The sequence below is a fragment of the Desmodus rotundus genome, chromosome 1 (assembly GCF_022682495.2).
Source record: "Desmodus rotundus isolate HL8 chromosome 1, HLdesRot8A.1, whole genome shotgun sequence".
Lineage (NCBI taxonomy): Eukaryota > Metazoa > Chordata > Mammalia > Chiroptera > Phyllostomidae > Desmodus > Desmodus rotundus.
The window spans coordinates 16,390,851-16,416,656 of NC_071387.1; the positions used below are offsets into that span (position 1 = coordinate 16,390,851).

The 25,806-nt window shown below is 42.0% G+C and overlaps 1 protein-coding gene across 1 annotated transcript; it reads left to right on the forward strand.

Moving 5' to 3' along the window:
- Nucleotides 1-337: 337 nt before the first annotated feature.
- On the forward strand, nt 338-24,577 carry TNFSF15 (TNF superfamily member 15). The gene is made up of 4 exons (XM_024562469.3): nt 338-662; nt 14,851-14,893; nt 15,858-15,905; nt 19,083-24,577. Exons 1-4 carry the CDS (start codon nt 450-452, stop codon nt 19,535-19,537), a joined length of 759 nt encoding a protein of 252 aa, XP_024418237.1. The 5' UTR covers nt 338-449; the 3' UTR covers nt 19,538-24,577.
- The last annotated feature ends 1,229 nt before the right edge of the window (nt 24,578-25,806 follow it).

The following is a 25,806-nucleotide window of genomic DNA, read 5'->3' on the forward strand; positions in this document are numbered from 1 at the left end:
TGCAAGCCACACCACACACCTCCCCATCCCTCACTTTCACTTCCAGCAGAAGCACACTTTCCAGACTGACACAGCTGAACCACAGAAACAGGTATATTTTAATTTGCCCCACCCACTGACTTGATGAATTACTTTTCTCCTCCTCCAGGGACTTTCCTGACTTCCTTCTGTAAACGAAGGAAGGAGCACATGAGCACACTGTACATAAATCTGTTTGGGAAGCTTTCTTCTTCTTCTTTTTTTTTTTTTTTCTTAAACCAAACTTGGTTTCTGTTGTAGGCGGTGCATTCCCTAGCAGGGCGGGGTGCAGTGTGTTGTGGAGGGGTGAGGAGGAGAGGCCAGGGGGAGGAGTAGGCAGTGATTAATTCACCCACTGTGAGAGCTGGTCTTCTATTTAATGGGGGGGTCTCTCTACCCAGAGTCAGATCTGTCTCCAGACCAGCAGGAACATGGCAGAGGATCTGGGGCTGGGTTTTGGGGAAACAGCCAGCGTGGAAATGCTGCCCGAGGACGACAGCTGCAGGCCCAAGGCCAGAGCCAGGAGCAGCAGCACCCGTTGGGCTCTCACCTGTTGCCTGGTGTCACTCCCCATCCTGGCAGGACTCACCACCTACCTGCTCGTTGGCCAGCTCAGAGCCCAAGGAGAGGCCTGTGTGTTCCAGGTAAGCAGGACTTTGAGCTGCCCTGGGGGATCAGTGGACCCTCTGTGGGCATCTGCAAGCTAATGCAACCCTGGACAGAGCTCCCCAATCCATCACCCTCCTTTTCTTCCCGGCTTCAAACATACAAAGGAAATGCAGACTGTGAGGGTGGGGAGGCCCAATGTGATGTTTGTTCTCAATATTTCCAGGGAATGAATTGTCCCTTTTTATGTTTATATGGCAACCAAACCATATTTATAGATAATTATAATCACAGTACACTGATAAGTTGGGAAAGTGCCTTTCCTTTAAATAAGTAAGTAAGTAAATAAATAAATAAATAAACCTCTTTAAATTACATAACTAACAAATGACCATTGAAAAATTTGGGAAGCACAGATTAAGAAAAGAAGATAATTATCATTACCCATAACCCCAGAGAGGTAACCACTCTAAAATGTTAACATTTGGGGGTACATCATTTCATGTTTTTTAATAAGATGGGATTATTTTAAGTGTCTTAATATGTTATCATTGAATTTAGTCTTACTAAATTTACAGCAGCATAAAGATAGAGATGGTTGTATTATATTCCTATATATCTATGTGCAATAATTTATTTAATCAACCCCCTTACTTGGGTTTAGAACAGTTCTTTTTCAATGATCCAGAAAGAATTGCCTGCCAGATTATCTATCATTCATGTCTTGCTGGAGGTGGGGGTAAGTGGGGTCGGGAGGACCTTAGTCAAATAAGTAAATAAACACACACACACACATTTATATGCATATATGTGTATGTATATACATATACAACTGTATGTATATTTATATATTATACATATATAAATGTATGTGTATATATATACACATATATATGATCTAAGGAAAATGATGAGGGGTTACGGGTGTCAAAACTTACAATTCTGAAATAGGAACATCAAAAACCTTAAAGCCTAAAGAATGTGCCTTTCAAGTAATACCCCTTTTTAAAAATGCTCTTGCATAACCTGTTGATGACTGATTTAATTTCAGTCCAAAGTATTACATTCCATAGGCGTAAACAGGCTTTTCAGTTGGTTTAATTGGAAACCTGGCTTCCAAGCAGTGCTGGCCAACTTCAGAGCGGAGACACAGAGAGCAAGTTGAAGCCAACGTGTAACTCTCACCACCCCATCAGGGTCAGCAAACAGACTGTGTGTGATTCAGGCAGCTGCCTCCCAGGCCACATGCCACGGTTCACAAAATGTAGAACGACGCAGGCCACCGGAAATGCTGTTTATGTTAGAGGAGCACTGCAGGGCATGAGAGCTCAGGCTGTGACCCCAAGATCAGCATGGTGCTGCTTCCTGGGAAGCCAAACTACAGCATCCAGTTGATGCTCTGGGACTCTGACATCTTTAGCCAGAAAGAGTCAGTTGTTCTCAATGAGGAGTTGAGTGACTCCAGTAATCCATGCTCTCCCGCCTTCTGAAAGGAAACACTCCCTCTGCTCAAAACCATGTCTGAGATGCCCTATGTTGTCAGAAGCCAGAGAACACTTATGTTGATCTAGAAGGCAATTAGATGGAATACCACGCCCACTGCAGAGGAGCCCAGTGACTTACCCAGTCAGGAAAGGAGTTTGAGATGGGAGCTGTCTCTAGACAAGAAGCCCATGAGGACCAAGCTGGGTGCCTGCCCCACTGGAGGTGCACAAGGGATGAAAAGTCTAAAACAGCATTTTGTTTTAGTTAAACCAGTCTCCCTGAAGAGTGGACATGTGAGGACATTTGGAGCTATGGTTTGGCCAGTAGATGTACTTTCTTGGTGCATCAGAAACAACACAAAGGGAAATGGGGGTGAGGCTGGGGCACATGCAGCAATTGGGGTCCTGAAAAGAAACAGCTGGCCCATTCAAAGAAGAGAGTTTAAAGAAGAATGTGTAAAGAACTGAAAATGGGTTCAAAGAAGAGTCTATTTGCTGAGATTCAGACAGATTAAAGAAAACCTCCAGGGCTGGAAGCATCCTGAGGAAGAGCAACAGAGAGAGACAAGTCACCAACCTTGGCATTAAGGAGCAAAAGGAGGGGAGAGATTTAGAGAAACCCAAAGGACCTAACACATGAAGGAAAGGGCGTGCCTCGAGGAGCTGCTGTCTGAGTAAAGGAAAGCCAGTAGTCTGCCAAAACAGCAGGGAAGAAGGAGGTAGGGGGAGGGGCTACTGAGGCCACTCTGCTCCCAGGGGGCAAGTGTGCCCAGAGGTCACCCTGGAAGGGTACAGGAAGGGCAAAGAACAGTGGATCAGAGCGGCCAACAGACAATAAGCAGCTTCGAGGAGACTAAAGAAAATGGGATTCAAGGAGGGAAAAACCAGGTCACAGAGTAGAGCTTGGGTGGGTGTGGACATAACAGTGAAATGTCGTGGCTCTTAGAAACCTAAGTTTGATTCTCTGCTCAGACAACTCTGGCCTTGTGAAAATAGACACGTGGCTTCATTTTTTTTTTTTGAGCCTGTTTCTTTTCTACCAAAAGCAGATATTACTATCAATACTTCAACAGCACCAATACGTCATGTGCAGGGGCAGTTCATACTTTGCCAACGGGAAGAACTACGCTCACACACGTATTGTGATGCAATTGTCACTCTATGCCTCACACCAGACAACTACCAAGAGATCTTGGTCTTAGGGAGCTCCAAGTCTGATGTGTGACAAGAAAATAGGTTATGTGGTGTGTAACTCCAGATGTTCTCCTAGCCCAGCCTTGGGGGTGGAGGGGGTTCAGGGGAAGGCTTCTGGAGGAGGGAAGGAAGTCAGTATGGTCTGAGGTCCAGGCCACAGACTCTGTTGGAGATAACAAGGCCGTTTAAGGCTCTTAAGCTTACAGCTGCAAACCAGACCATCTGACCTCCTGCTCAGTGCTCCCTCCATTGTGTCAGACTGCCCCTCACATCTCAGGGAGACAGCTCCCAGGTCACTGAAGAAAAAAATGGCCTATCTTGTCTTCAAAGGATCTATAATGCCCCAGGCCCAAAGCAATCCATTCTAACACAAGGAGAAGTAAAGCAGGGTCATCCTGCTCTTCCAATATATTCAAGGCCTTGAGGAGCAAGCCCAGCAGCAGGAGATAAGCCAATGATGATAATAACAATAATAACAACACGATATTAACTCCCACAAAGATGATCCAACCAGACTTTTACAGCACCCCAGAACTGCAGTGAGGAGGGTGAGCAGTCCCATTTGGCAGATGAGGAACTTGAAGCGAGAATCTGTGTGAATGCTCAAGGTCACAAAGCCAAGTCTCTATGTGGGCAAATCCAGGCCTCTTTTGATTTCCATGTTGCCTCCTCACCTGTCTATGTCCACTCACAATCAAGCTTTATGATCATGGAAAGCTCTTTCCATCCACCCTTTTTATAGATGAATGAATGGATCACCCTCATGTAAAACACGAAATTCTGTAAAGACAAAGCCTGGGCTTAATTCTCCACTCAGGAGTCAAAATGATTCTTTGAACACTTTCATTGGATTGCGCCATGGCCCTGCCTCTGTGGCCTCATCTTGTACCACTCTCCCTCCCCTGCCCTGCCCCCATCACTGGCCTCCAGCCACCCTACCTTCCCTCTGTTCCCCAGAGCTCCAAATGTCTGTTCCCTCTGCCAGGACTGCTCTAAGGGACTTCTTTCCATCTTTAGAACGACCACAGGAGGTTGGCATTGTTAAGAATCTTTTCTAATCCCACATAAAAAAGCATCAAGACTTAAGAAAAAGGGCTCAAAGGGGCTCAAGAGGAAAAGAGTGAGCAAAGTTCACAACCTCTCTGAGTTTCAGTTTTCCCATATTGCCTACCCGACTGAAGTGCTATGAGGATTCCAAGTGCTGCACGGCCCCCAGTGAGTGCCTGGCAATGCAGGCACTACGTGGGTGTTTGCCCCTTTCCTTCCCCTAAGTAGAAGAGGAGAGCTCTTCACAGATTTATAGAAACTAAGAAATGGATATGCTCTTAGTCCCGGGGTCAGCCAAATTTTACCCACTTCCCGTTTTTGTATATAAAGTTTTACTGGAACACAGCCATGCTCATTCACTTACACACAGTCTGTGGCTGTTTTCATGCTACAAAAGCAGACTTGGGTAATTGTGACAGTGACTATATTGTCTTTCAAGTTAATGTTTACTGTGTAGCCCTCTAGAGGGCCCTTGCTGACCCTTGATCTAGTCCTATCTCCTTGTTTTACAATTGAAGAAACAGAGGACCAGAGATGGGAAGAAAAAGTTCAGGGTCATAGAACAGATCGGGGCGGGGGGGGGGGGGGGGGGACAGAACCAAACCTAGATTCTATTTCTACAGTTACTTGGCCTTCATTGTACAAGCAAACAGGACTGACTCCATTCTGGCTAGGCCCCCAAATCAGAGATTGGAAAAGGAACAGCAACTGGAGGCATGTTGCAGGTTTTTATGAACAGCAATGAAACAGTTACCAGGATGTGTAAAATGTGTGTGTGTGTATATATATATTTTTTTTTTTAACTGGATTCTTCCTTCAGGGGTTGGTTATGTAAGGAAAGATTTGATGTGACAAACTCATTACCCAGTTAAGTTGCAGAGCAGAAACCAAAATTACATGTGAAAAGTTTTGAGATAAATGCCTTTAGGTGACATGTCCATAAATATGGCATTAATTAAATACATCGTGGTCCTTCCATGCAATGGAAAGCTGCAACTGCCACTGATTTTTCCTTTGTCTGTTTGTTTGTTTTTAATGAGGCATCTCTATATATAAGGAGGGAGAATTTCTCTAAGATATATTATTAAGGGGAAAAAAGCAAAGGACATAATAGCAGATAGAATATGGAACATTTAGTTTTCTGAAAACATAATACATGTTCACATATATGAATGTGTTTATAAAGGCACAGACTATCTCAGGAAGAGGACAAAAGAGGCTGATGACTCTGCTCTGTCCAGGTGGGGAAACCAGGTGGCTGGGCGACAAGGGAAAGGCAGAGACATTTTTAAACATATACTCTTGTGTACAAAATGTATATGTTACCTATACAAAAAAAAAAAAAAAGATGCGGTAAAATATCTTAGGGTATTTAAACTCCTAGAGAATGTTAAGTAGATTTGCATCTTAGAAAAATAATGGGTTAGAAGTTCAAACCCAGTTTGAATTCTGACCTAGCCACTTCTTAGCCATGTTACCTAACTTTTCTGGGCCTCAGCTTCTTTATGTATGAAATAGGGATAATTAAAAACAAAATACTACTTATAGTGTCTGGCAGAAGGTAGCAGGTTATTAAATGGTAATTAGGGAATTTCCCTGTTCGTGGAAATTACATCATAGGAAATAACTTCTCCACCTGTTCTGGAATTTGCCATTGCCAGGCCAGAGAGCAGGTTTGGACGTTGGAGGGCTTTTCTTGGTGCCTGGTATTTGCGAGCTATCTCCATGCCTCCTTCTCTACCCTGTCCTGCCCCCTCCACCCATACTCTAATCCATTCTTGACCCACCTGCACTTGACCGTGGCCTGGGCCTTCTTTAGGTCCTTGGCTTCCTCTGTCCTCAGGAGGGGTCTATAGGCCAGACCTCCATCTCCTGACACTGTGCCCCAGGCATAACAGAATGCACCACACTGGCTCAGCCCCAAGCCTGCCGCAGACTGGGTACCAGTACTCTGCAATGAATAGTCAGGGTCACCATATGAGGCACCGTTTCCCAGAGCTGTACCAGTGTCCTCCTCCTGGCCTTCCCTCCCAGGTCCTACTTCTAGAAACATCTGTATACACTCTCCCCAAGTTCTCTTCAGTTCCCTCCAACCTCACTGCCACCCCTTCTTGAAAATCCCTGCAGAGCCCTTGTTCCCTGTAACCCTATTCCTTCCCACACACACATTTCCCTGAGGCCCCTTCATCTCCTCCCAGAAGAGGACCCCATAGTGATGCCCACTCAGGCTTCAGAGTGACACAGACTGAGGGAAAGTCATGGCTCCACCACATCACATTTGTGACCCTATTAATAATTTATTATATACCAGACTCCATTCTAAGCTTTTTCATATTTAGGGTTTTGAGAAGAACAATGAGATCGCATCTATAAAGTCCTTAGTGTGGTGTCCAGTACAAACACATGTGACACATATTTGCTGTTACTACCACATGTGTCTTCTCTGTCAATCCTTGAAATCTCACAATGAGAAGAGTTCTACTGTAATCTCCACTTTAGAGATGATGAAACTGAGGCTTAGTAAAACTAAGCCATGTGCCCAGTCCTACAGTTAGAGTGGGACACTGGGGTTCAAATCTACCATACACATTCCTCCTAAACACTATGGGAGTCTGCTGCTGGGTATATGCCAACAAATTATTTGTCCCCCGGGGTGGTCGGGAGGATTTAGCAATGACACCTGAAATGTGCCTGTCACATAGTTAAGTGCTCAATAAATGCTAGTCTCCTTCCTCCCCTGAGAGCACCTAGCTGTACCTGGCACACAGAAGGCACTCATTAAATGTTGCTGAATGGAGAGAGGGATGGAAGGAGGCACAAGTAGCTGACCTCCCTAAGCCTTACACACTCCCTGTCTATAAAATGGGAAGGTTAACATGCTGTCTTCATAGCACTGTGCTGAGAGTTCTGCAAGGAGATGTCCAAAAAGTGATTGCTGTTAAGTAGATGTTCAAAAGACATTATTCCTCTACCCACTCCACCTTGGATGAGCCCTTTTATATCATTCAAGCTGTTTCCTCTGAGGGCAATCATAATAATCCCCTTCAGAGTTGTCTAGAGGAAACAAACAGCTGAGATAAAAGTGCTTTGTAAATTGCAAAACTTGGAGTGCTCAGTTGCCCCTACTGTAGCCTCAGGAAGTCCTGGCATGCTGGAAGAGAAGCCCAATTTACTCCAAAGGTCAGGCTGTGGGCAAAGGGCAAAGGTTGTGTAGGTGAGCTGTGCAAGTACAAAGGAAGGGAGGGAAAGTGAGCTGTGGGTGTGAATCCCAAATATCTGTTGCAGCTTCTAGCTTGGGATTCCAGGATCCCTTTGTTCACCGGTTAGTCCACACATGCATCAGTCAGTGCCCAGCAGTCTCACCTGACAGACCACACGATGCCCGGCTGCAGCAGGGCAAAGGCCGCAAGAGGTCATCCTCACAGCTGACAGCAGCAACTAGCTTAGGTTTTGAAATGTGTGGAGTGTATATTCCATTCCCTCAACCCCTTTGCATTCTGAAAGGGCAGAAGTTCAAAAGCAAACTGGGTACTGAGGAAGCCTTCCAGAGCTCCTAAAGGATCCCAATCTGCCACAAAGAGACACGGAGTGGCTTCTGTTTATCACTAAACGATGAAACCAATGGGAAGCTCTATAGAACCAACAACATACGCCACAAGCATTTATTGAGCCCAGAAGAAAGGAGGAAAATGCATTGGATATCTACCAACAAATTGGATGGTCTTTCTTAGCCATCACAATAGTCCAGGGAGAAAGAATCATTGTCTGCTTTGATTGATGAGGAAACAGTCTCACTGAGATCAGGTAACACGCAAAAGTCAGACCACCAGGAAATAAGGCAGCTGGGATTTCCACATTTGCTCTTCTGGAAACACCATAGTCTTTGCTTTGCACCACTCTGAATGTTGCCTGGAAATTAAAGCCTGTCTACCACACCTTAGCAGATGATGAAATGGAATGGCTTTGGAATAAAACATTTCTAGGTGGATTTATCCTTGTGCAAGTACAAACTGAGGTAAGTAAGAGGAAAAGACAAAGAGGCAAATGTCTGTGTCTTTCTCCTACAGGTGCTGGAAGGATATTATGGGTCATAAAACACTTTAGCGTTTGCAACTGTGGGCAAGCAATGGATCTCTCTTCCTGTTTATAAATATACTAGAGAGACACTATAGAATATGGGAGAAAGACTAAATGGGTCATTAGTTAAAACACACTGAAGGGATTTTTGGAGGAATATACCAAGAAGATCATCTCAAAGACCATCTTGCTTCAGGTTCTATCTTCCACTGTATGTACTCAGCTAATGTACATGGGGCTCTCGCTATGTGCCAGGGTCTACACTTGGCCTAAATGTCCAGATCCCAGACCCTCCATTTACTGTTTGGCCTTTGGCTTACAAAGACTATGAAAAGGTAATATGTTCCCTTGAGAGTAACTGGAGTATCAGATGAGGAACACACATAAACCCCCAACACAGGACCTGGCACCCAGCAAGCACTCAACCAGATGGTAGTCTCCTCCTTTACTCCATCCTCCTCCTTTCCTATATGAAGGATTAGAGTAATCCCAAAAAATGCCTACAGGAAATAGGTCATGGATAGTTTCAGTCAGGGATTACCAATCAACATATCCCACCCCCTAAAAATTGAGAATAAACAAAGAAAGGAATGGAAATGAGAATGAAGATTCCATGATCTATAGGAACTAAGGGGTAAGCCCCACTTGTTTTGCTCAGGCTAATACATGCTGGTGGTAGCAGGCTTCCACCATCCCATGAACATGTATGCCTGTGGGCATACACTATGGCCTTTTCTGGCTCTGACTTCTGATCAAAGCTCCCAAATTTCAAGAAACATTTCTAGAGCCATGACTGCTCCAAGCAGAGCCTGATGAATATCTCTAGAGGCTCCAGGCCTAAAAGATTTTGGCTACCCACCTCTACATAATTAAATTCTTTTTATCTAAACAAAAACTCAAAACTTTATATGCATTGTAAAATAAAAAATTCTCTTTCCTAGTTTTTTGAATTGCAAAACTCTGGCTAAAGTCACTGAAATTTAACCTTACTCCATCCTCTGTTCTCTTTTCTGCTTGTCTTTCTGATGCCCAAGCATCAGTGTATTTTGCTGATTGGATAATCCTGCAGAGGTGGCAGGCACTGACTGAGGCACTGGGAATATAGTGATGAGCAAGACAGACCAGGTCCTTGCCTGCATACAGCTTGAATTCTACTCGAGAGAGAAAAGCAATAAATACACATATAAGTAATATCACTTCAGGAAGTGATAAATGCTTAGGAGGGAAAATAAAATAGGATCCTGGTTCTCAGCCAGGGGTTTGAGAAGGCATTCTCAGGGGGAAATAAATCAGATTCTTCTGGCGTGCTCTTGAATATTGTGTCTATTTGGATTTGGAAGCCAATGTTGCACTGACCTTCAGGAGCCACCATCTCCTGGGTGCCCCAGAGTAACCCAGAAGCAATGGAGATGAGTCAGGGTTAGACAACAATAGACGTTTTATATTTTTTAATTTATTTTTTATTTTTACTCAGTTACAATTGTCTGCCTTTTCTCCCCATCCCTCCACCCCACCACAGCCAATCCCACCTCCCTCCCCCACCTCTACCCTCCCCCTTGATTTTGTCCTTGTGTCCTTTATAGTAGCTCCTGTAGACCCCTCTCCCCACTATCCCCTCCCCACTCCCCTCTGGCTATTGTTACACTGTTCTTAACTTCAGTGTCTCTGGTTATATTTTGTTTGCTTTTTTCTTTTGTTGATTATGTTCCAGTTAAAGATGAGATCATATGGTATTTGTCCCTCACCGTCTGGCTTATTTCACTTAGCATAATACTCTCCAGTTCCATCCATGCCGTTGCAAAGGGTTATAAGCTCCTTCTTTCTCTCTGCTGCATAGAATTCCATTGTGTAAACATACCAGTTTTTTGATCCACTCATTTGCTGATGGGCACTTAGGTTGCTTCCAGTACATGCTCACGGATTGGAAGAATTAACATCATCAAAATGGCCATACTACCCAAAGCAATTTATAGATTCAATGCAATTCCTATTAAAGTACCTATGACATATTTCACAGACATAGAACAAACACTTCAGAAATTTATATGGAACCATAAATGACCCGAATAGCTGCAGCAATTTTGAGAAAGAAGAACAAAGCAGGAGGGATCACAATACTGGATATCAAACTGTATTACAAGGCCACTGTAATCAAAACAGCCTGGTACTGGCATAAAAACAGGCACATAGACCAATGGAACAGAACAGAGAGCCCAGAAATAAACTCAAGTCTTTACGGTCAATTAATATTTGACAAAGGAGGCAGGAGCATAAAATGGAGCAAAAACAGCCTCTCCAACAAATGGTGTTGGGAGATCTGGACAGCTATGTGAAAAAAAATGAAACTCGATCACCAACTTACGCCATACACAAAAATAAATTCAAGATGGATGAAAGACTTAAATATAAGTCGTAACACCATAAAAGTCCTAGAGGAAAACATTGGCAGGAAGATCTCAGAATAGACGTTTTATTGTCCTGGTGTTGCCAGCAACCAACCGGAGAGCAGACATTGAGCCAACTCAAATGCATGAACCTTTCCCCAAATAAACTATAGTACTATTTCCTCCTATCTAATCTTCTCTTCATTCACTCTTGCTTCCTGTTGCAATAATCTTCCTCTCGTGATAAAGTCATTACTAAGAGAAACAGCAATGGAAAGCTTTAGATATTGTTCTTGGAAAAAGAGTCCCAGCTGATGTTCTTCTTGGAGACTGGGAATACTGTGTTCTTCACCATCTGCCAACTGGCACTATCACAGCTTCCAGATATTTAGTGGCATTCAAGGCCCAAGTTAGAGAAATCCAGCAGAGCAAAAGGGAAATGTGCTCACATCCCAAATTCATGCTAATGACAAGGGGATTATGAGCCAAAAGGAATGCTCCAAACTCTTAGCTGAATGTCTGCTTAGCCAAAAATAAGCAGGATATTCAAGAAGATTTCTTAGCAGAATAAATGAGTCAGAGAAGACTAATCAGGGTGAGTACCATTCCCTACACAAGGGGATGCAACCAAGCTCTCCCCAGTTCTGAGAACCCCACCTTCAGTTTTCTGCCTTGCCAAAGGACTGATTCTTCATCAGCTCTGTCAATAGCAAGTAAGGAAACAGGTTACAAAATAAGCTCATTTTTAGGGTGCTTCTCCACCTCCTGAGCCCATCAAAGTTACTGATGCTGGACAAGTAGTCATATCATTTGGTTTTGGTTTTCAAAGACCACTGTACTCATGACCCTATGCTAAATGTATAGTAGTGTATTCACCTGGAAGCAGAAAGCCCTGCGGTTTCCCAACTGCTCCCATGCGCTATTGGGCCTCCTTACTCGTGCACAAGCTGCTGGCCTTGTTGGAAATGGTTATTGCCTTTTATCACCTGGCTAAGACCTGTGGGGCCTGTAAGATTCAGGTCAGGGGTAATTTCCCCTGATGCCCCCACCTCAGGGACTAGGATGATAAATTGGGATTTTGAATGTCAAGATAATTGTCTTGATAAAGTGATGCTTTAGAAAAAGCCCTGTGAAAGCAGGCTAGGAGATGGATTAGAGAAAAGAAGAAACCAGATGCAGGACAGACCTGTTAGGAGCTTCCTGGAAGAATGCAGGCAAGCACCATGCTGAGGTCTGGAGTGAATTTAAGACAGAGAAAAACTGCAAAATAGAAATGACAGTTTGGGTTTGTGGAGGAAGAAATAAGCAAATTTTAGGGCTGGTAACTTAGGGGAAGAAGAGGAGGTATCAGCAACAGCAGAGAAGAGGGAGCTGGAGAGACCATGAGGTCAGCTTGTCAATCAAAGACAAGATCTTTGTCCTCAGGAGGGCTTCCAGTAGAGGTTAGGTCACATGGCTTAGGAGTAAAAAGAGCCTGACCATCTGGGTTCTAACAGAATCACTATTATCACAGAACTGTTCACAGACCTAGGCTCAGAAATGCACAGGACACCACACTACAGACATGTAGATACAGAGGTGCAAAAACACTCTTTCCCACCAATGGAGCTGCCTTCTCTTATACTCACACAGACACAATTCTTAATTCACAGGTACACACTCACACATACACTCAGGTTTTAAAATGTAAAACTGATCAAGTGTCCACAGTGACATGAGAATTGCCAATGGTTATGGGGAACTGTTCCACACATGGGAAATGTGGCTCAGCCCCCACTTGGAAAAGCCAGTGGGGAGCGAGGTTGGCGGGCAGGACCAACGTCCATGGATAGGTTCTCCTGTGGGAAATCAGGCCTGCATTGTACCTAGACCACTATGAGACTTGCTCTAGCTAAAACTCCCTCACCCTGAATTGAGGCAGCAAGTGTTTACTGAGTATCTTCATCTTCCTAAAATCTGTGCTAAACCACCCAAGTATGGAGTGTGAGCTGTTTCCCCCTCAAGCTGTAACATCCTTCTCTTTGAAGTAATTAGCAGTATTCTGTCCTTTGTTGTCCTTAAAAGGTAATCACCTGTGGTGAACCTGTGCATAGTAAATGAGGACCATCCTCCATGTAATGTGCCCAGAAAAGCAATAAAAGCCTGTCCAGGTGGGGGTCGGCCGTCTCTCTTGGGCTCTCCTCTCTAGACCTCTCACCCTCTCTCATTTAGAGAGTGGCCATGCCATCCCTTTTTCTCCACAGGATTTCTGTAGTCCATGTATATTTGTATATTGCAGCCACAACACCGGATCCTGCAGGCCGGGATCTGAGTCAAATGGTAATTACCAATGGTAACTCTCGTGTCACTGCGCAATTATGAAAACCAAATGAGAAGACTCTGGGTTGAGTCAAAATCGTATCAGAGAAGTTTCTTTGGAAACATTATAAAATATAAGATGGTGATTGTATTCCTAAGCTAAGGGCTTAGTTTTGCTCCTAAGCTTTCTATTCTGGCATGTAAGTGGTGATTCCCTCAGTTTCCATGCCTTCTTTGAACTTATACATTTTCTTTTTTTTTAATTGAATTTATTGGGATGACACTTGAGTGTACAATTCTATAATACACCATCTGTATGTTGTATTGTGTGTTTACCATCCAATGTCAAGTCTCCTTCCATCACCAGTTATCTCTCCTATACCCTCTCCTACTTCCCACCACCTCTCTTTCTCTGTGGTAAATCACGATACTGTTGTTTGTATCCCTGAGTTTGGTTTGGGTTTTGGGTTTTTTTGCTTAATTCCTTCACCTTTTTCACCCAGCCTTCCAACTGCCCTCCCCTCTGACAGCTCTCACTCTAGTCTCTGTATCTATGAGTCGGTTTCTATTTTGTTAAGTTTATTTTGTTCATCTGAGTTGATCCTCATTTCAAACCACGGAGTTATCTAGGGCACAGGTGGCAAACACAAGGCCTGCAGGCTAAATCCGGCTCTCCAACTTGTTTTATCTGGCCTGGCACCTTGTTTCTACCCGGCGGCAGTGCTGAGCTCTCGCTTAACTGCTAAGGAATACTTACATTTATACAGTCTTAAAATTATATTCATCCCTTTGAAGGCAACCATGAGGCTGATGTGGTCCCCAGTGAAAATGAGTCTGACACCCCTGCTCTAGGACAATGGATGTTATTATTCCCATTTTACAAATGAGGACACCAAAGCTCAGAGGACAGAAGTGTCTTGTTCAAGATTATATTGTTTTGTTTTGTTTCATTTTTTTAAAGATTTTATTTATTTAGTTTTAGAGAGGGAAAGGGAGGGAGGAAGAGAGGGAGAGAAACATCAATGTGTGGTTGCCTCTTGCATGCCCCCTACTGGGGACCTGGCCCACAACCCAGGCATGTGACCTGACTAGGAATCGAACTGGTGACCCTTTGGATAGCAGGCCCATGCTCAATCCACTGAGCTTCATTAGCCAGTGCTCAAGATTATATTGTTAATAAATGGTGGAATTAGGATTCAAGTCCAGGTCTGCCTGCCTCCAAAGCAGTTAGTCTCCCATTACCACGTGGTATCTGAAATGGCTCACAAACTAGGATTACAATGAAGAAAAAGTTATCATGCATTACAAGGAAGCAAGAATTGAATACACTGAGGAGAAGGAGATCACAGTAATTACTTCTTTTTCTGTATCACTTTTTAAGTAGTTATAATTTTTAAATTGTGGTGGAAAAAAATGAAGCAAGTACCATGATTTGTTCAAATAATAATAGAACCATTGACAAGATGTTAGAGTGCCCTAGAATAGAACAGGAAAAGCTCTCAGGACAGAACCTGTAAATTGAGTTTCAGAGACAAGGATAAGAGAGAGAAAGGTCATTAGGGTGCCGGAGGAGGAAAGGGAAGCAAGATTCCCATCAACAAATATCCTCATTTCCATTTCCTTCAGCTCCAAGTACCCAGGTGGGATAGCGGCAGCATCATATCAATGCTTTGGGCAACTGTGTGGATACTGGTGTCAAAAGGAGCACAGATGGTCTGAACCATATCTTTCTTTCCCAACAGACTCCAAAAGGACAGGAATTAGAACCTTCACATCAGCGAGTTTGTAAGTATGTTTATATTTGATGCCTTTTCTTGTGGGAAACAAAAACATATCTAATAGTTCTGGTATGTAGGAGATTCAGAGGAATGCAAACCAAGAGGAGAAGTGAGGGGCCTCTCCAGCCACTAAGAAGGCTAACTGATGCCACGACCAAGTGCAGAGCCTGTGGATTGATGGTCTTTGCGCAAATATTTCACCTGTCTCTGTCTCGTTTTACTCACTTATAAAAATGGTTATGATAGTACCTGCCTCCCAGGGTTTGTATAAAGGTATTAGAACAATGCCTACCACATCAAAAGAATACAAAGACTTTTTTCTTTTAGTCATCAACGATATCTTTATCAATGTAGTTAGAACACACTAGTCCAATATAATCATCTCTAAAAACCAAAAGGAAATGTTTAGGCCTTCTGGAGAACTGATAGTGAAACAGAGGACCAGAAAGGGAAAGGGACCTGTCAAGGTCATAAAGCTACAGAGTGCTTCCCACACTATTCTGTTAAGCCATCCAGATACCTCACTGGATATGGTTAAGGGGACCACGAAGAAGGCAAAAGGCCAATTTGCTCCCACAGAAGCAGTAGGAGGAAAGGAGAGGCAAGGTGAGCTTTATTGAGCACCTACCGTATGCCAGGAATGATTCTGAACACTCTCCATCCATGGTAGGAATTAATGTACTCATCTAGAAATGAATAAACGAAGTCTGAGATAGGTTAGATAACTTGCCCAAAGTCACAGAGCCAAGATTCATTTGTGTTTAAGACTTTCTCCTGAGTCTCCCCTGTTCCTGAAAAATAAAAGAAAGAAAGAAAGAAAAAGAAACAAACAAACAAAAACACTAAACAGGGAACTGGACCAAGCTGGAGAAAAGGCGTATTTCTCTCAGGCATCATGCAACTCTCCAAATGTTGTATTCACTTTAGTCACCCCCTGACTCATATGAAGCATTTTTCTCCTTTCCTTACAGACTTACCTCCTGAAGCTGGTGAAGATAAGCCAAGGGCACACCTGACAGGTAATTCTCCCTGGTGTGCTTTCCAGGAGACAATGGGCCATGGGCCTGATATTTATTTCAGCATGTTTGCAAAAACTCATTCTAGTAGCTTCAAACAGGAAATCACACCCCTTGATAACAGACTCCTCCTCTCAGTCAACAGCTTTCAGATGTCTTTCTTCCTTGAGGGATCCAAAGGCCCAGGTCTCTTGGGCATTATCTTACAGATGCCATCAGCCCTCTTCCTTTCTCTACTGTTTCTCACTTTCACTCACAGACTCAGTCATTCAGAAATGGCTTTCCTCACACTCTAAGATAAACGTAATTCTGAATCTCGTCAAAGATGAATGATCCCTTGAGTTGCCAATTTATTGAGTCCATCTGTCCCCTATTCAAAATGAAGTTGTTGGACATTTACATTCAGGTAGGTATTTCCAAAGAATATGCATTGATGTGAAGAGACTAAGAGCAATCTCATAATATCACCAGTTGGCTAGCTCCCCAAGTTGTGTCAAAATGCCTGGCATCTCACACTTAGGAGTTGTATATACCTCTAAGACTCCAAACAAAAAGGCCAAACAGTGCAGAAAGATGTTAAAAACCCATTGAAAAACTAGAGTTAAAAAGCAAGCATACCCTCCTGACATGTAAAAAAAATTGCAACCCACAGGGGAATATCCTTGGGCCCAACACATTTGTCTTAGTATGTGTTCAAGAGGAAGCTGTTCATGGGGAGTCCTGCATGAGGACTAGGACCAGGGAGATGCCAATATGCCATCACACTCACCTGTAAGAATGGGTGACAGTGAACAGGCTGGGCAGAAAACTCCTAAAAACTGAGTATGGAGGTCCACCTCTCTTCCCATTGAATGGGAGGAGTTGAAATTGGTGAGGGAATCCAGGTTCTGGATTGGTAAAATGGTAGGCATTTTACATATATGATTCATTTAATCTGCCTATTAGCCCAGTGAGATAGGGAAACTGAGACTGGGGCAACTAAATTCACTTATCCCAAGTGGCATGACTAAGAAGAGCTGAGAGTTGAGCTTAACTCTCAAAACTGTGCTGTTTCCATTACAACATACTTCCTACCCAAACTCCGACTTGCTGCTATGTTGACACAGCTAATTGCATAGTAATTTAACAGAACTTGCTTTATCCACAGGCTAAATAATTCTTGCTTTTGTATCATCTGGGAGGAAATTTTTTTAATCTACTGCATCACCAACAAAGAAGGAATAAAGACTGTCATGGAAGACTAATAAAAATGCCTTTCACATATTTTGCAAAGAACCAACAGAGCTCTCCAGAGATCACTTAGTGCAGGGGTCAGGAGAGACCACACACATTCTGAACATGTATCATAGTTGCAAAAAAATCTATAATATAGTCAGCAATGGGAAAGATGCTTTACAAAAATCCAGGAACCAGTATTCCAGTCAACCACCAGGTGTAAAGATTGCTAAATGCTTCTTTAAACATAACCAGTCCCCAAACTGTGGCTGGCAGTACATAATGATGACTACTATGGATTTTGAAATTAGTTGTAGGAGATTAAAATGTTTTTATTTTCTCTGAGAAGTACTAGCTTATTGCAGATTATTTTATTTGAAATATAGTTCGATTCTATTAGTTTTTAGCTAACAGATATACTGCATGAAAGCATTAGTTCATATGTTCTACTTAACTTCTACATGTAAATAATGTTAATGTAGAAACATAAAAATATCTAAAATGAAATAGGCTTATTTTTTAATCTGTAAAAATGAAAGATGTTAGTTTATTTAGGCAAAAAAAATAATAAGTATGTATTGAGTAATGCTGTATCCAGCCTTACATTGTGATGAAAATGTCCATGCCTCTTTTATTCACTAGATCTTCAGAACATGACTAGGAGGGAGCTTTATCTCCAGTTCACAGACAGGAAATTGAGACTCAGAGAGGAGAAGGAATCTACATGGTTGATTAATAACCTAGAGTTGTAGAGTCTCAGGATTGGAATGGAGTCCAGCCGACCCAGAGCCCCGGTCCCTTCCACTCCACAAGTCAATTACATCGGCTTATTTACTTTGGCCCTGTTGATGTCAGAGAAGAATTTCCAAAATGTTCTGGATCTCTGTATGTGGATTTTTTAAATTAATTTCTGCCTGTGTTTCATGTGGCTTGGGACCACAGTGTTAAAAGGGGGGTGACAGAAAACATTTGACTCTCTCTAAAATGTCTTCTCTTTGTGGCAGAGCATGTCTGAAACAAAAAGATTAATAAAGGTGAATGTCACTTAGAGAATATTCCTAATAACTAGGGCATTATACACACCATCTCTCTTCATCCTTTCCACAGGTATTATTATCTCCCCCCTTTTTTTAATGAAAGGGATATCATATAAAAAACAAATCCTGACTTTGTAAGGAAACAGACTTTATGCAAAAGGATTACTGCAGGTTAGGAAGGTGGCAGAGGGAAAGGACTATTACAATAGGGAGATCCTCTGACCATAAAGTCTCCGGGTGTCTCCAGAGTTAGGCTAAAGGGATTTTTCTTTCATAGACAGGAGTAAACAAAGCTAGAAAAAAACAATAGGTGGAGAGAAAGGGGAAGAAAGGTTGGCATGACAGGAGCAGAACCTTACACTGACTCAGGCTAAGGGTGGGCCCAAGTTTGGGGACCTGGAGAAAGGAGAGAAGCTTAATCAAAGTTCAGTTAACAAGTATTCTGTTCCAATGAATCAGTGGGGAATAAAACAGTTCACCTAATTATTTGTGAGGCAAAAAATAGGAAATTGGAAGGTCTTTTGTTGGCCATGTCATACGTAAACAAGGGGGCATGTGTCAATCTTATGTCATTTACAGAAGGAGGAGTGAGTTTTTGCAATAAACTGATTTCCCAAACCAAAAGAGTGATTGAGATTTCCTAACCTTCACTCCTTTCCAGGATCACAGGACTCAGGTAAAAGTTAAAATTGTCAGATAAGAAAACTGAGGCTCAGAGAAGCAAAGTAATTTGCCCTGAGTCATCGGCCTAAGATGCTACTCTCTGAACGAATGTTACTCACACACCTTCCACTCAATCCTCCTCAAGCAGCTTGTTAGCTATTGGTTTTAGTCAATCACTTTACTCTTTAAAAATAAAATGAGACACTTTTTGCAAAGTTCACGGGTTCTAACACAAGCAAATTAATCCTCTCTCTTGTCTTTGCAGTTGTGAGACAAACACCCACAAAGCCCTTAAAAAATCAGTTCCCAGCCCTGGACTGGGAACACAAACTTGGCTTGGCCTTCATCAAAAACCGGATGAACTACACCAACAAATTCCTGGTGATCCCAGAGTCAGGAGACTACTTTGTTTACTCCCAGATCACATTTCGAGGTACCACATCCAAGTGTGGTGAAATCAGCCAAGGGAGCCGACTGAACAAGCCAGATGTCATCATCGTGGTCATCACCAAGGTAACAGACAGCTACCCCGAGCCCACCCAACTCCTCATGGGGACCAAGACAGTGTGTGAAATAAGCAGCAACTGGTTCCAACCCATTTATCTAGGGGCAATGTTCTCCTTGCAAGAAGGGGACAAGCTGATGGTGAATGTCAGTGACATCTCTTTGGTGGATTACACAAAAGAAGATAAAACCTTCTTCGGAGCCTTCTTGCTATAGGGGCAAGGCAGACGACATTGTGTAAAGGTCCTCTCCTCCTAGTTCCTAATTTTCTTCATTCATGTGTAATTATAGCCTCAGGTTTTCTTGGAGCATTCTCCAAGTATTTTACCTATGACAGTATTTTAGCTATGAAACTTAGGGCCCAAAAGTTCACACTTTATATGCCTTCCTGATGAGAATACTAATTGGAAAAAGGCAGAAGAAAGCAAATATATTATCATGGTTGCTTGGAAGAGTGGTGAGTTTCTAAACATTAGAACACTGCACACCAAATGAATGGATGCTCTACTTGAAGCATTTCCACACTTTCCTACTACACATCTGTCACCAGTAGGCTCAGCTGTTGTTCAATTTGATTATGAAGCATTTGCTTCAGTTCAGGAGCCTTGAATAAAATCCAAAGCCCTAGGAAACTGTAATACTTTCAAAGGAAAAATCCTTAATCAGATTCCCTAAATACATACTTTCATGCCTTGCCTAAAAAAAGTGAAAAAAGCTGGTATTTTTCATGGATGTTCTCAAAGAAAAATTGTTTTTCACGATGCTCTCTGTGGCAAATAACAAAACCTACCTTTCTCTTTATTGTGCACATAGGCATAAAAACAAGCAAGTATAAGTTCCACATGCATATCAAAAATACAACAATAGCATTTATTCACCACAGTTTGCTTGAGCACCTATTATGTTCTGGGTATTACCTTTACTCAGAAGACACTATGAAGAACAAAACAGACTCTACTCAAAACTTATGTGAATTTATCACTAGATGGCTCCTGGTTAAACGTGTCTCAACATGCTCCAAAGACTAACTCCAAGTCATAAAAAAAAAAATGCTATCTGACAATGTTACATAAGATATCTGGAGCACTCCTGACTACGTAAGATATCCAACTGATTTAGGTCACTCAAGAAAATTGAACACAGATTTCTACCTAACTAGACCAACTGTACAACAAATGTGACTTATGCCCAGAGATGATGGACTTACTCTCCCAGGGGAAAAAAAGTCAATCACCAAATCTGGAGAAGTTAACCTAGATCAGTTTCAGATTTTAATTCACAACTTTATATGCAGAGTGTTATGTGGGTATTTTTCTCTTAAAATATTCAAAGGGATTTAAATATTGGATTAGCAAATCAGGAGAGGCTGGACATTGAGGTGGTCCCTCCTGCACATCAATGGGTTTATATCCTCCAATCTATGTCATTTTCCTGCATCGATATGTCAAGGGTAGAAGGGGCATTTCTGCTCTTTTAGCCTCTGTTGACTTATCTGTAAAGCAAGAATCCACCAATTTGTTTCCCATGATCAAATGGGTTCATGGGAATGAAACATGTTAACTTTAAGCATTTGTGAAGTCTGAGAGCACATCAGTGTGACATGGGAGTGACCTTTAGCGCTTCAGACTCTATTATAAACGCTCCCTACTGTGGGAGACCTCATGATGGGTCTGAAGGCAAACCTGGCACCGAAATCACTCTTCTCCTTGTTGTCAGGACATTACAGAGGCACAGAAGTGTGTGATGGGGTTCCTGAGCATGCTGATTGGTATAGCAGTACTTGATTTATGTTTGTTGGATTACAATTAAATAAAAATTAATTTCCAGTTTCTCAGTTGGGAGGTTAAGACTCTAAAGCCTTCAGCTTCTCAAAACAGTCATCACGGGACTCAGTGAATGCACAGAGAAGGGTGTGGTCACCTCCACCTGGTTCCGAAGAGTCTTCACAGAGGAAGTGAGTTCTGAAAGAAGGTGGGAGGACAACAGATGGACTCAGGGAAAGGGCATCTCGGATGGAGGAATTACCCTTTTCTCAAAGCAGAAAGGAAAGGTTTCTCAGTAACTATAAAACCAGCTTGATAAAAAAATGTTTCCTTGACCGACTCCTAGAACAGTATTTATTGGTAGATCACAAATGTTTCATCAATGACTCTAAACTGGCTCCATGATAAAAATTAACACCCCCACTAAGAAAATAAAATGCTCCATCTGCATCAGCATGAGAGCACCAAGCAGCTTGGGGGCGGGGAAGGATTTGCAATGAAAGAGGCCAGAGTGGCCTGCTCATCTTCTCCACTAAAAAGGACCTTTGTGTCCAGGCTCTTCAAACCTGCCCACTGTTTGGAATTCCATCTGGTGGACTGGGAAGTTTATTCAAGAAGCTGGAATTTCCACTATCCTAAAAGACTCGAGGCCTGGAAAATATCCTACCATATAGTTATTCTGTTTCCATCATAAGCTTGTTTACTGAAGAGTGTATTGTGCTCAAGGTTTCCTGGCTGAATTGGTTAAATGCTCTATGGTTTATCTTTTACTGCTCAGAAAGGCCCAGTCAAACCTGTCCTTTAGGACTCAAGTTCCAGGCATTATTTCCAGGGTAAATATTTATGCCCTAGTTTTTAAAATGAAGTGGAAGAATGGTTTTTAAGGCTATGTGGTGGTCCCCTAAAAGGAGTAATGGGAATGCATTCAAAGGTTCAGAAGGGAAGAAGGGGCATGCTTACATGCTTTGGAAATAGTTAATTTAGGTGGAAAGTGCTTTGCTGGTTCAATGTCTTTCAAAAGGCTGAATTCAAATCAATTCCACAAACATTTACTGAGTACCTACTCATCCTGGAGACACAAAGATAAATTATTTTAGTCTCAGATGTGTTAATTCTAACTGTTCAGCACCGCCATTGCTACAGATCCTTTAATTTATTTTGGTTGTATTAGCTAGTTAATTAGCTTAGCTTACTTTAGACACATGGATATTTTCTCATGAAAATGGGTGCCATTTGATGAAGGATGATCATTAACAACATGATTTGTGTTTAGCATGTGATTTTTTTAAATAGCTACCTAAGGACAGTTTTCCATAAATAGAAGAAAATAAAGATACTGTTTTCTATGATAGAATCCATTATTAAGCCAAGTGTGGAGAGAGGTTATTACCTGCTGGGCTCAAGTTTGGCCAGCAACACCCTTGAAAATATCAGAACTTTGTGGATGACCCAGAGGTGCATTGAAGAGCCAGTGTCCCTCAGCAAATACAGGAACCATGATCAAAATGCATGGGGTCACTAGCATTTTGACCCTAGCATGGTTTGGGTCTATTTGATAGAATAGAATTGCTTAAGCTACTAAAATTTCTAAATTTTTTTTACTAAGCTACAGTAGAATGTGAAAAGGTACACTTTTCACATCCTGAAAAATGTTTGGTTCAATTCACTAACAGGGCTTGCCAAAGCCCTTGGCTCCATTTCAGTCTAAGCTACATCACCCAAAAGGAAATTCCACCCAAGAGGAGTCAATAACTCCTCTGGGTTATAAAAGTTCAACTGGGTAACTGTGCACAAAGCATGCCCATTGACAACATTCTCTTGCAAGGTATTTTCCAGTCCTTTCCCAGTCGCGTTTCCATGATTGTGACATTGGGGATTAATTCTTCAGGGCTTGCAACACACATGCAGGACTCACTTGCCCTAAGATTTCTTGCTCTCTTAGGGCCCAGAGTCCTGGAAATGTTTTGCCATTTTAGTGGAATTTTTTTTAATGTGTATCACTATCCTGGATATTAACAGCTATTACATCATATTGGCAGCTGGGCCCAAGAAGAATGTCCTGCCCCACATCAACAACCATATTTGCAACTTCCCAAGCTCTGAGATACTTTTGCCCCCTAACCCCTTACATCATCCCATTTAAGGAAGAAAATACCATATCAGCCCAGACAGAAGTTACTTGTCAGGGCCACACAAGGAGTTAATGGCAGATCTAGAGCTAAGATACTATCTTCTTGAATCATAATACTAGGCACATCCAATTACCCTCTTCTTAGCAAATGGTATTCATTTTAATAACTGGAGGAGGAACTGGAAGGAGATATAAAAAGTTTTATCAAATACCCATGGGATAATATAAAAGGAAAGAGGAGACTTCTTCCATGTGTCCCTGGAGGAAGGAATTAAGGCTAATGAGTTGCAGTTACAAAGTCTCCATTTCTGGCTTGATAACCAAAGGAATTTTCTACCTTAAACCAGAATATCCCCAGATATTGATTTCTCAGTCCCTGGAGATATTCAAGCAAAGGGTTTATCTCAGGGGGTTTGTAGAAGCCATTTCTTCATTGAGGTAGGAGGAGGGATGGAATCAAATGATGTCTACGTTCTTTCTAAATCTATAATTATGCCATTGTTTCATTAACTTCTGTGTGTTCTTTTTGATCGTTAAGAACCTGGGAGGCCTTGCCAAGAGTTCAGTGGCTTCCAGTCTAGAAGTGGATGCCATTTCCCACTTGTTCAGAGAGTATCCAATACAAAGTAACTCTGAGATCTTGGCCAGTAGACAATGTCGTGGCATTTTAGAACTGATGCAATCTGTAGAATTTGTCTGCTCCAAGTTACATCATTTTAAGGATGAAGAAACCCAGGCTGAGAAAGATGATATAAAAAACTAAAAAAGAAAAAGAAGAAAGAAAGAAAGATGATACAAATAGCCCAATGCCAGACAGTAGCTAGTAGCAGTGTTGAGACTAGAATTCGTATCTCCTGACAGCAAGTCCAGCAGTCTTTCCATTTCATCCATGAATCAGTTTTTTTAAACATCAGTCACACGATCGCACTTACCTAGAGGTGGAGAGCCCAGACAAGAGGGACCACAACAGGCCAGTCTCACTCTTGTGGTGCATATATTCAGGAGGAAGGAGACACAGAGTTTCAAGTAAATAAAGTAGCTTAACTTAATAAAATGATTTTATTCTTAAAGTCATTAAAATATGTAACTTTCCCCTCTTTTGTTTCAGAGGTGTCGGAATTAAACAAATGTAGGTGTTTATGTGGTTTTAGTGTTAAGCCCACGGACTTTTATTGATTTTATGTTTTATGTTAAAACATCATAATCCCAAAGTAAACTGCATATTGTATGTTGTTATGTACGTACTTCACTGGTATGCAGCCCATGTCTTTGGGCACTACTGTGTCAATTCCAATCTCTGTGAATGAAATGTTGTATGTATTGATGTATTTAATAGATGTAATTTAATAAATTTGCATTAAAAGCCACAGAATTTTAATAATTGAGTCAATCTTTTGTTAATCTCTTCATTTATATATTTTTCTAAGTTAAGATTTCTAGGGAACTTTTTGGGGTTTTAAAAATGCATCAAGTTCTCCACATACTTGACTACAACTAATTTTCACAGATTATAATAAATCTTATAACAAATTGACTGTGAAACCCCACAGACTGTGCCACTGGTCAGATGAAGGAAAGGGAATCTCCTGAGTTCCTTTTATAAATTGGGAGACTCTGCAGTTAAGTGGCGTAAACTCATACTTAGCAAAAAGAGAGAGGCCAGAGAGAGCCAAGTTAGTACTTGATGGAGCCAGAATTTGGACCCAACTCTCACTGCCTCTCATGAAAGCAGTAGTCAGCAGGACTCAAAGGGGTTCAACCCATCTTTTTCCATGTTCCAGAACAGTGGCTGGAGTCACTATTGATGCTCAGCAAATATTCAGATTGGGACCATATTAAATTGCCATTTCTGTGGGTCAAAAATGGTCACAAAGAATATCATCTGTTTCCATCTAATGCTGTAGATAAAAATCACACATAGATGAAGAGAAAAGGGGCTCTCCTCCCAAAGATCGGTCTCAAAAATTTCTCTCCCAATGGGAAACCTGAGAATGTATTGATGTCCTTCCTAATGCAGATTTCATATTTAGCTTGTATGCATCCCTAGGAGTGATACAAACAAAACATTTTTTAAATTTACGGAGAGAAATGAATTATTTGCCCTAAATTTAATAAAAGCCCATTATAGACAAAAGTCACAGTGCCAGTTCTCCATGTGAAAACTGTTCTTCGTCTAACTAGCTCACCAAAAACAACCCTTTCAATCAGTTCTCAAAGGGACACTCTCTATCCCTAGGAACTCTGGAGCAAGGAAACAAAACTTACCAATTGCCTCTCCTGATGGTTGTCAAGTTGTCTGCAGTGGATATTCAGCGTCCAATCAGAGCCTGGCCAACATTCAATCAGGATGTCCAGGAGTAGTGTCTCCTCGTTTGTTAGACATGACCCTGGTTGGCTGATGCTTAAGGCACACTGATTGTTAGTTAGATATTTTGACTGCCATCCTGTTTACATTGATTCCACTCAAACATACACACACACACACACAAATAATCCTCATTATCATCATCTCTAATAATAATAATAATGCTCCAGTATAGAACTGTGAAAACACAGTGGATCTGGAGTCAGTGGACCTGTGTCCCAGGTCC

Excerpts from the sequence above, each read along its gene's own strand:
- TNFSF15 (XM_024562469.3), top strand. The coding sequence starts at position 450 with ATGGCAGAGGATCTGGGGCTGGGTTTTGGGGAAACAGCCAGCGTGGAA. Across the intron at positions 14,894-15,857 it reads ACCTTCACATCAGCGAGTTT|ACTTACCTCCTGAAGCTGGT; the intron begins GTAAGTATGTTT and ends CTTTCCTTACAG. Across the intron at positions 15,906-19,082 it reads GCCAAGGGCACACCTGACAG|TTGTGAGACAAACACCCACA; the intron begins GTAATTCTCCCT and ends TTGTCTTTGCAG.